Source organism: Clavelina lepadiformis, chromosome 3 (assembly GCF_947623445.1).
Source record: "Clavelina lepadiformis chromosome 3, kaClaLepa1.1, whole genome shotgun sequence".
Lineage (NCBI taxonomy): Eukaryota > Metazoa > Chordata > Ascidiacea > Aplousobranchia > Clavelinidae > Clavelina > Clavelina lepadiformis.
The window spans coordinates 1,585,982-1,597,190 of record NC_135242.1 but is presented as its reverse complement, the minus strand read 5'-3'; the positions used below and the strand labels follow the sequence as shown (position 1 = coordinate 1,597,190).

General features: G+C 36.3%; 2 protein-coding genes and 1 long non-coding RNA gene across 5 annotated transcripts; 1 reads left to right on the top strand and 2 right to left on the bottom strand.

Annotated features, from left to right (window-relative positions):
* Positions 1 to 4,757: 4,757 nt before the first annotated feature.
* LOC143448582 (SCAN domain-containing protein 3-like) lies at positions 4,758 to 5,358 on the bottom strand. The gene is made up of 2 exons (XM_076948389.1): positions 4,974 to 5,358; positions 4,758 to 4,792 (listed from the first exon to the last, which is right to left on the bottom strand). Exons 1-2 carry the CDS (start codon positions 5,356 to 5,358, stop codon positions 4,758 to 4,760), a joined length of 420 nt encoding a protein of 139 aa, XP_076804504.1.
* A 1,944-nt stretch (positions 5,359 to 7,302) lies between these two features.
* LOC143450589 (uncharacterized) lies at positions 7,303 to 7,800 on the top strand. The gene is made up of 2 exons (XR_013114728.1): positions 7,303 to 7,372; positions 7,444 to 7,800. It is a non-coding gene; the product is annotated as an uncharacterized LOC143450589 (long non-coding RNA).
* LOC143450588 (uncharacterized) lies at positions 7,658 to 10,792 on the bottom strand. 3 transcript variants are annotated; one of them, XR_013114727.1, is made up of 4 exons: positions 9,152 to 9,842; positions 8,623 to 8,661; positions 7,894 to 8,479; positions 7,658 to 7,762 (listed from the first exon to the last, which is right to left on the bottom strand). XR_013114727.1 is itself a non-coding variant. In XM_076951195.1 (3 exons), exons 1-3 carry the CDS (start codon positions 10,281 to 10,283, stop codon positions 8,452 to 8,454), a joined length of 507 nt encoding a protein of 168 aa, XP_076807310.1. In that variant the 5' UTR covers positions 10,284 to 10,792; the 3' UTR covers positions 7,887 to 8,451. The 3 variants fall into 3 exon arrangements, 1 of the variants encoding a protein (XP_076807310.1); XR_013114726.1 differs by lacking the exon at positions 7,658 to 7,762 and having other exon boundaries at positions 7,887 to 8,479; XM_076951195.1 differs by lacking the exons at positions 7,658 to 7,762; positions 9,152 to 9,842 and adding an exon at positions 9,844 to 10,792 and having other exon boundaries at positions 7,887 to 8,479.
* Positions 10,793 to 11,209: the final 417 nt, after the last annotated feature.

Sequence of the window (11,209 nt, the reverse complement as noted above, 5' to 3'; positions counted from 1 at the left end):
ACGTCACGACTCACGAGTTGTTTTGGGATATTTGGAATTTAATTTAGAATCCTATAATTCAGTTGTTTATCAGATTTGCGTTCTCCTTAATGACGTCAGATAATTTCCTCGCTTGAACTAGCTTGCCACATATATATACTGTTGTAATGTTTACGATCTTCCTCTTTCCCTTTTACCGTCTCACGTGTTACTGAGCGCGATGTAACATTCAGCAAGATTTGCCCGAAGGTGAAAACCTTTGTGTTATAATAAATAAAATGGGAACTTTATAAGTTAGTAATTTGTATAGACAGGATCAAGCAACTAACAGCATAGTCACGCAAATTTGAGAAATGAGAACTCATCAATCGAAACAGAAGCAAAACAAATCACCAACCATCAATCGTCCTCGCTCACATACTAACAATAACCGCCAGCAAATGCGGTCGTTATGACGGATATGTTCATTGTGTAATACTTCACACGAGTAGTGCACAAGCGAATTATTAAATGTCATAAATTGGTGCCCTGATCAGTTCGAAATTGCTGAGTTAGTTGCATATTGAGCGAGAAAGAATGTTACCAGCTATTTATGAAGTTTTGATGAACAAGTTTCAACAGCAAGATCAGCCAACTACGAACGCTAATCAACGAGGAAGTTTTCACGACATTCCATCTACAATATCAGCAACCAGACTAATTCGGAAGCAACAGCAATAATGGCATTGATACCTGGTTGATGTGATGGAGTTTTGATCGCCTAACCAACGTGTTATACATCTCCAAGAGCATGAGCAAACTATTGTATATATTTTTTACTCATCAAGAAACAAAGTCCACTGGACATCGCCACACGGCGCATCTCTCTACCGCAAACAAGGCTTGCTACAGCCGCGGAACGACACACGCAGACGTGATCGCTCATTTTTTTTTACCTTTGACACGCAAGGGAAATGCGACACTTCTGTAAGCTTATGTCTCATGTTTTGTATTTCAAGTAAAATGGTGTATCGATATTTGTTATATTTGCCGAACTCTGTCATTGTACTGTACTAAATTCTTGTTTTAATGACCGTGATAAATATTTTAATCAAAGACATAATTTTGTCGAGTAAAGGTTGCCTTCAATTTCATTTCAGGCAAGCTTTACTCTGGGTAGGAAGGCTATGTGACGATTACGTCACGACTCACGAGTTGTTTTGAGATATTTGGAATTTAATTTAGAATCCTATAATTCAGTTGTTTATCAGATTTGCGTTCTCCTTAATGACGTCAGATAATTTCCTCGCTTGAACTAGCTTGCCACATATATATACTGTTGTAATGTTTACGATCTTCCTCTTTCCCTTTTACCGTCTCACGTGTTACTGAGCGCGATGTAACATTCAGCAAGATTTGCCCGAAGGTGAAAACCTTTGTGTTATAATAAATAAAATGGGAACTTTATAAGTTAGTAATTTGTATAGACAGGATCAAGCAACTAACAGCATAGTCACGCAAATTTGAGAAATGAGAACTCATCAATCGAAACAGAAGCAAAACAAGTCACCAACCATCAATCGTCCTCGCTCACATACTAACAATAACCGCCAGCAAATGCGGTCGTTATGACGGATATGTTCATTGTGTAATACTTCACACGAGTAGTGCACAAGCGAATTATTAAATGTCATAGTGGATTCTCATATGAGCTTTTAAATGGCTGCTTTGGGTAAATGACTTGTGACAAACCTGGCATTGATAAGGTCGCTCTCCGGTGTGAGTTCTCATATGATTTTTTAAATGCTGCTAACGGAAAACGACTTGCGGCACACCTCGCATTGATAAGGTCGCTCTCCAGTGTGGATTTTCAGATGATATTTTAAACTGCTGCTAATAAAAAATGACTTCTGGCAAACATCACATTTATAAGGTCGCTCTCCAGTGTGAAATCTTATATGATTTTTCAAATGGTTGCAAGTGGTAAATGACTTATCGCACACATCGCATTGATAAGGACGCTCACCTGTGAGAGTTCTTAAATGAACTTTCAAGTTTCTTTTGCATTTAAATGATCTATCACAAAAATTGCAAGAAAAATGCTTTTCTTCGTTATTTCCAACAAGCAACTGAACATCATCTTTGCAAGCATTGATTATTTCCATTGCAGTAGATTTATTGAGAAACATCTGCTTAAAATCGCTGCATTCTTCATCTGAATTTCTTGCAACACAGCTTTGTGGTTTAACAATTTTGATTGTGGAATTTACTGCTATATCTGATTGAGGAAGAAATGTATTTAGCATGGATATATTTGGGTCATCAATCTCAGTCTGTGAAACCTCATATTTTTGTAACAACAAAGGTTCCTCTTCAATAACTTCAAATTGAGGATAAACTGATGTCACGAGAAGTATTTGTATACACCGTTTTTATATCCGTCACGTTTTATTTGCATCATCACGTTGTTCGCATTGTCACTGTCACGTTTTGTACATCGATTTATCCGCGTTGTATTGTCTCTTTGTGCATGTTCACGTGCTGCTGTGTTTTACTTGTTCATGGGTCTACATGTTTTTATTCTATCTCTTGTGACGTTACCCCGAGGGTGGCGGTTACTGTTTTATTTTGGGTTTTTACAGAACTGCCAAATTATAGATATTATGATATATTGTTATCTGACTCTTAAGAATGATTAGAAGGTTGTGAATTCTGTCTAGGAACTCCTAAACTTCGGTTGAATAGTTTATATAATTTTAAACACGGAGAATCTGGTTAATATTGATTTTAATATCTTTCATTATTTCTACAAACAACACTAAAATTTACGACAATATTACGGGTCATATACTAAGGATTTTAAGAATCCAATAGCAAGCAAGCGCAACACTCTACAAGTCTACATTCATTAATACTTCAGGAAAACGCTCATAAGGTTAGTACAGTTACCTCTTAGGTATAAGTAACAATTCTAGTTCTCTCTAATTCTCACTAAATCACGCTATAATACGCTATACTTAAACGCTTAAGAAGATAATAAGGAAATAAAAATACACTGAAACAGATAATAAAGAAAGAGGATTTCAACTTGAAGAGAATGCGTTTTTCTTTACGGAAATGATTCGGACTTTTAAACGTGACGTAATACAAGTCAGGTGATCGATACAGGAAACACTATGTCAATCTATCAACGTCAATTTTTCATAACACTGCTGTTAATGCGAGGTCAATCGTACAGATAAACATGTTTACTAATAAGCTGTCAATCATATAGAAGTCATCAGAATGCAATAAGTTCAAAAGTGCAAGCAGAGGTAAGCTCGCGGAACTGACTGTCAATCAACTACATTTATGTAAATCTGTAATACCGTGAACTGTGATTGACTTATGGCAAATATGACGTTATGTAATAGCGTGGTAAACGTCACAAATATGATTATAACAACACAACTTGCAAGACATTGGAAACAGTGTCTTCCAAGGGCCCAATCAGTACTGTGTTTAGCGTCCCACGCTGATTCTACGATTGCGTGGAATTTGTTTTGGTGTGGTGTTTCGCTCGGAGATAGAGTGGTGTTTCAGTAACGTTTGGGTGATATAGTAGAAGGACGGATGTTTTTACCTAAGAGATATGCCATTAAATGTGAATAAAGAAGACAGAGCTAATTGACTAGCTGTAAAGCGGGAAGGAAGGTTCCTGGTAAAGAAAGTTTGGTTACACCAGTGTTTCCCAAACTTTTTTCCGATAACGCCCCCCTGGACATATTACTGACTATCAAACGCCCATTCAACAAAAAAGTAACAACGAATTTACTATTCATTCGGGAAGCGATTAACCATGCACCTGCACGCTTGCAAAATCAGCTCTAAAATGAGCCTGAAATGTTTTACAATTACTCGATGTACGATGGGTCAATTTTGACAACTAAAACATTTCTGACACAGCAGGACATTCCTCTTTCAAACCGTGTAATCGCTTTTCTTTTAATTAACCGTCTCACTATATCCAGGCGGTTTCTTTTGTTGTCCAGAAGCATTGTGACGACACTGAATGCACGCTCTACTAAGTATGAGCTGGGAAATGCAATGAAAACTTTTTTACCCGATTCCACACGTGAGGATATTTCACTTTAATATCGCGTTGCAGCCAAAATGATTGATACAAGATATGGAATTATGGTTTGCGTTCAAAATAATTTTGCAAGAATGCCTTGCTCGGAAATATCAATGAATGGGTCGATTATTCAGTCAAGAATCTCCAATTGTATTACATCCTGAAACCGAACTTCCATGTCTTCATGCAATTCCTTAATATGCTTGCTGTATGTCTCAACATCAACATAAGAAATACCTTTGTTGCTGATAGCAAGTTGCTGCAGGCTGGAAAACCGGGAGAATTGCGTCTAGCTAAATTTCGCCCATACAACGCAAACTTATTTTTGAATCCACACAGTAGGCCTACTGATTTTACCTTGATTAGATTTACCTCGTTGCCCTGAAGGGATAGGTTCAATTCGTTAAATTTGGAAAATATATCTGACAATTATGCGATATCATTTTATAGCAATAATTTCTTTGGCAAGGCGAGGGTCACAGCTTCCAAGAATTCCACAACAGTATCTATCAGTGTTTAAAATCGTACAAGGCCGTTTCCCTTGGAGAGCCATCTTACTTCGGTGTGTAGAAGTAAGTGCTCAAAGGCCTCGTCGTTCTCTTTACACATTTGCTTAAACAAGCGTGTGTTAAGCGCATGAGCTTTACTCTTATTTACTGCCTTGATGACAGTCTTCAATGAGAGGTTAAGACGACCACTGATATTCTTGGCCACCAAATGCTGCCAATGAATCACACAATGAATTGTAAGCACGTTTGGATTCGCTGCTTTTAGGAATGCCATGAAACCACGGTAACGGCACATCATAGATGGGGCGCCGTCAGTTGCACACGCTGTGACATTGGTAAGTGGAATTTGTTTTTTTCGAAATATGTTTTATCTTCTTGGAATACTGTCTCACCCCGGGGATCTGAATCCAGTGTTAAAGCGATTGCAAACTCTTCATGTAAAACTTCATCATTCACAAAACGAACATACCCAAGTAATAGAGACTCATCCAGTTGTAAACTGAGTTCTGTATTTCTGATGATGCTGCATAAACTATCTTCTATATCGGTGGCCTTCTCATCCACCCGTCTCTGTACAGTATTGTTACTCAGAGGAATAGATTTAATAACTGTAGAAGAGGCCTTGTGATGCAAAATGGTGTCCAAAACTTCCTTCACTGATGGCAAGATCAATGCTTCACCGATCGTATGCGGCTTGCCTTTTCTTGCAAGCATCAAAGACAAATTGTAAGACGCACGTAATCCATCATTACTTGTATGGGAAAGGTTTGAATACATCGTACCAACAGTTTTGCGTTTTTTGAAATTGTCCCAGAGCGTTTCAAAAAAATGATGCACTCTTGCCTACTTTATCTGGGTGAATTTTCGTTAAATGCTCGGAAAGTCTGGACAGCTTCATCGATTCATTAGAAAACTTTTTAAAGCACAGCAAACACATCGGCTGTGATTCGGAATTTGGGGCTGGAATAAATCCATACTGGAAATAACTTGAACTGTATTGCCTGCATTTTCATTTGGCTGAAGTCGTTATTTAGCACTCTAATGACTGAATAACATAAGTATAACTAGGTACCAACTCACTAACTAAAATCTAACAATATTGCTATTCACAATCACACTAACTTCCTCGTGGCTTAAATACCTTTTGGCATATGCTACATGTGAGAAAAAATGCAAGATTATTATGACACAATACTGTTGAAATTCGTCTATTAACGTAAAAATAAGAATAGTGAGCCTAATAAATGTATTTCATTTTAGGATTAACCGAAAAATCTCATACTATGCAACCGAATACAGGAAAGTAAAACAAGTACATCGAAGCATAAAACTATTATACAAATAGCACAAATGTTTACTTTGGCACTATTCTTGTTACTGCCCACTTTATTATCAGCGCCCCCCAATCGCCCATTTATTAGCCAGCGCCCCCTTGAGAGGCGCAAACGCCCACAAGGGGGCGCTGGCGCCCACTTTGGGAACCACTGGGTTACACTAATGCCTTTTCAGAATGATCTTCTCCAATACAGGTTTGGGGGTCAACAGCTTTAACTACGGCATTTACTTCAACCTCCGATTGATGAGAAAACTTATTTGACATGGACATACTTGGATCATCCTTTTCAGAAAACTCCCAATGCTGCAACAACAAGGGTTCTTCTTTGACAGCTTCAACAAGAGGAAGAACTGATGCATTCTGAGAATAAACTTCTTTAATACAAATGCCGATATCAGATGCTACATCTAATGCTTGTGACGTTTTTTTAATCGGCATTGCTCTGTTTATGATTTCAGCTTTCTTTGTTTCTGCCAGAATCTTTGAAACTATATCTTCCATGTTTACTTACACTTTAGCAAATTCTATCTTCATATCTTGTCGTATTGCTTTGAATTCTTGTAAAATAAGATCACTGATTGATTTCAATAAAAAATCAACATGCATTTTATCTGGATGACACTCCATGGTTTGATTGTGATACAATAAAACTATTATAAAACTATGCAAATAATTGCTGAAAATGTGAAAGGTAAAAAGTTTTAATAAAAATAACATATTAATTTGAATAATAAGATGTCAAAACCAAAAAAAATGAATTGAAAAATGTGAAAATACTTGAAGTGACAGAAAATGTATGATGTGTTTAAAGTGGAAAAAAAAAAAACAGGAAATAACCATTTGAATCCCTACACATGATGACAGTAATCTAATTCAAAGTTATTTTTTCAAATGTAATTCAGTTAATTACAAAAAAACGTTTTTGCTTAACTCATGACAGCAATTGTTTCTTAATTAAATAAAACACTTGACTAATGCTTTCTCCACATATAAACATTAATTGTAAAATTAACATTGGAACTACGAGCCCCAGAAATTGTGAACCAGGTCAAGTATCATAAACTTTATAGTTTTTCTGAAATGTTTTAAAAAAAACATCATAATATATGAAATGGGGGGTAGTTGATCAATTGAGTGACATTTCATTTGAAGGACAGCTCATTTGAGTGACACATTCTTTTAACGTTCATTTGACTGACAAATAATTCATGCTTAACTGAATGACAGTTCATTTGAGTGACACATTGGTGAGTACTGATCAAACTACTGTAATGGTTGAGAATTGAATGGCACATGCGATATAAATGCAACCGATAACATGGTTTCCGATGCTCTTCACACAAGTACAACAGAAACCATGTTATCACAACATCACACCAACGCACTAGAAAACATGGTTTCCGTTGCTCTTATCTTATCTGTTGCATTTCACACAACATCGCACCGACGCAATAGGCCCTTTACATAGATGCAACGGAAATCATGTTATCTGTTGCATTTTGCACAACATCGCACCGACGCAATAGGCCCTTTACATAAATGCAACGGAAATCATGTTATCTGTTGCATTTTGCACAACATCACACCAACGCAATAGAAAATATGGTTTCCGTTGCATTTGTATAAAAAGCAACGAAAACCATATTAGTATAAGTAGAAAGCAGAGCAACTCAGAATAACAGATTAGTTGTGTTACTCCAACTTGACGACTAATAACAATAGATGAATTCAGCTTCGTTCCCTCTATCCGTGGAAAGTCGAAGCTCGCCCACAATGGATTTCTTTATAGACACCAGCGGAGCCGTGGAGAGAATCATTATTTTCGTCGCGAACGGAATGATTGTCCTAGAACAGCGACACTGAGGGCGGTGAACTATAACGATTCAAGTGAATAGCTCTATTCGGATTTTGAAATGGAAATGAAATTGCTTCTAACTACTAATTATGACTATATTTTGAAATATAAAAATTTGTACTTTATGAACGTTGTGCTGACTTAAAGAAAAAAATCAGAGATGGTACATGCAACGGAGTCAAAGACAACACAGTCAAGGAGTTCTCATGAAACACCTAAACCTTTGGCTTTAGGCCAACTTAAGACAACCACCATCGCCATCCCAATACTGCAGTCTCAATCTGACTTGTGGCACACATCGCAAGGATAAGGTCGCTCACCAGTGTGGATTCTCATATGAGTAAAATAAAGTAAAGAACAGCAGTGACTGTCAGATACAAAAACAAAAATATTCCCTGTTGTTTTGAAAGAATGTTTATAACTACATAGTTTACATAGTTTGAAGATGTAAAGCACACAAAATCATCTTAAATGACATTACACAGCAGTTTGACTTAAAATAATTTACAACTGGGATATCATAAACAGTGTACAAATCACATAAAAAATCTTACAGCAACACATTTAGCAAAGTTATATCCAAATTCATTGTTAAAGTCTGTTTGATGTGTTGTTGAAAATCACTGATCAATGACCATTGATGTGATTGAAACATTTTAGGTGGTTGCATTGATGCATTCTATTTCACCTTGTCGTGATGCGACACACTACAGTTAAAACATTTAAAACAACATAATGAAAAACGTCTTCAAGCTGATAGTATGCGCAATTCTTTTGTATCATGCAAACGTGTTTGATCACAATTATGATTAAAAAACGGGTTATGATTAAAGAGTGAGTTACAGCAAACCTGGAAAAAAATCCTTGTCTTGTTGTCTTCTTCAAGTATCTGAAAATAGATTTTCTAATATCACTTGAAATCAGTTATTATTAATGTAAATTTCTGTTTGGGGCAAAATTGTCCCCAAGATCATCGAAAGCAGTGCTTTCAACATTTTTCAATTTGTGGGCCAGATTTTTGCTGACAATTGTTTTTTGGTGCTCACAAATTTAGATTTCTGCACTGGGGTTTGGTTAAACTGCCCAGACTCTTGTCTGGACCAAATTATATGTTTGATTTAATTAGATTTAGATCTATTATTTAGATTTTTTATAATTATATTCTGTAATTTCTGAAAACATATCCTTCGTGTCATATCCTCTGTCAAATTGCATCGATTCAAGCAGTTATTTATCTATTACGTCGCTATGGATTTTGACATATAGCTAACCTTATAGACATTTAAGTATTTATTTCGAAAATATTTTTGCCTACATTTTAAATCTGACAAAGCAAGCTAAAGCTTACGAAAACTCCTGTTTAAATGAATAAAACTTACTTAATTTTCATGCATGATGTATTGATACATCAACTCGAAGAAGTTCTTGTGGATTGTACCTTCTATCAGCTGTAAACCTACATCTAGTAGATAACTGCAAACTACTAATTACACAATAGTTTTTGCACTAACGGTAGCAATAACGCTCAAGTCTGAATCAAAAAACGGTGTCTGTGGCACACATCGCATTGACAAGGTCGCTCTCCAGTGTGGATTCTAATATGAGCTTGCAAACTTCCATTATGGATAAATGACTTGTGACAAACTTGGCATAGATAAGGTCGCTCTGCAGTGTGAGTTTTCATGTGAGTTTCCTAACGGCTGTTAACGGAAAATGACTTGTGGCACGCATCGCATTTAATGTTCCCTCTAAGCTGCACAAGTGTGCAAATGCGCACTGTTGACACGGTCTCCGCGCAAAGAAAATCTGTGCTGCGCACAAGAAAAAAAATCCAACCTGAATTGAAAATAAACGCATCATAATGGCCACAGTGCGCACATCTGATGTTGCTCACACTGGTCCAAGTGACCGCTCAGGGAGTTAGTGTGTTTGCTCAGACTCGTGAAAAATTAGAGGGAACATTGATCGCATTGATAAGGTCGCTCTCCAGTGTGGATTCTCATATGAGCTTGCAAACTTTCATTTTTGATAAATGATTTGTGACAAATTTGGCATTGATAAGGTCTCTCACCTGTGTGGGTTCTCATGAGTTTTCAAATTGCGGCTATCGGAAAATGACTTGTGGCACAGGTTGCATTGATAAGGTCGCTCTCCAGTGTGAGTTCTCATATGAGTTTTTAAACTGCTGCTAACGGAAAATAACTTGTCGCACACATCACATTTATAGGTTCGCTCTCCAGTATGAGTTCTCATGTGAGTTTGGAAATTTCCATTCTGGATAAATGACTTGTGGCCCACATCGCATTGGTAACGTCGCTCACCTGTGTGAGTTCTTAGATGATCTTTCAAGTTTCTTTTGTATTTGAATGATCTATCACAAAAATTGCAAGAAAAATGCTTCTCTTTGTTATTTCCATCAAGCAACTGAGCATCCAACTTTGCAAGCATTGATTCTTTCAATTGTAGTAGATTTATTGACAAACATCTCACCAAAATCGCTGCATTCTTCATCTGAGTTTCTTGCAACACATCATTGTGGTTTAACAATGTTGACTGTGGTATTTACTCCAATATCTGATTGAGGAGGAAATTTATTTAACATGGATATATTAGGGTCATCAATCTCAGTCTGTGAAACCTCATATTCTTCCAACAGCAAAGGTTCTTCTTTGATAGTTTCAACAAGAGGAAAGACTGGTGCTTTCTCGGAATAAACTTCCTCAATATTAAGGCTTGTTATCAGATGATAAGGGTATTACAATTGTTGTTTGCGATGTTTCTTCAACTGGCATTGCATTGTTCATGGTTTCAGTTTTCTTTATCTCTGAAACAAGCGTTGAAATCATATCTTCCATGCTTTCTCGCATTTTTACAAATTCCTTCCTCATATCTTGTCGCATTGATTTAAATTCTTGTGAAATCATATCACTGATTGCTTTTAACAAAACGTCAACTTGCATACAAACTGGATGACAATCCATTGCCTGATTATCATACAGCTTTATAATCTATTTGCTGAAAAGAACTTAAAATATTTGAAGATTTTCTTGATTGCGGAAAACTGATAATGTGTAACCAAAACTGTTGGAATAAAAATAATAAATCTAAATAAATTTTTTTAAATTTTACTACAAAGTAAAGAACAGCAGTGACTGTCACATACAAAAACAAAAAACAAAAGATTCCCTGTTGTTTTGAAAGAATAGGTTTATAAAAGCTTGTGCATAGTTTCAGCATGTAAAACACACAAAATCATCTTAAATGACATAACACACCATAAACAGTGGTACACACACACACACCTGGCACACACCATAAACAGTGCTCAAATCACTTAAAAATCTTAGACCAACACATTTAGGAAAATTATATCTGAATTAATTGTTAAAGTCTTTTTGATATGAAGTTGAAAATCACTGATCAATGACCATTGATTT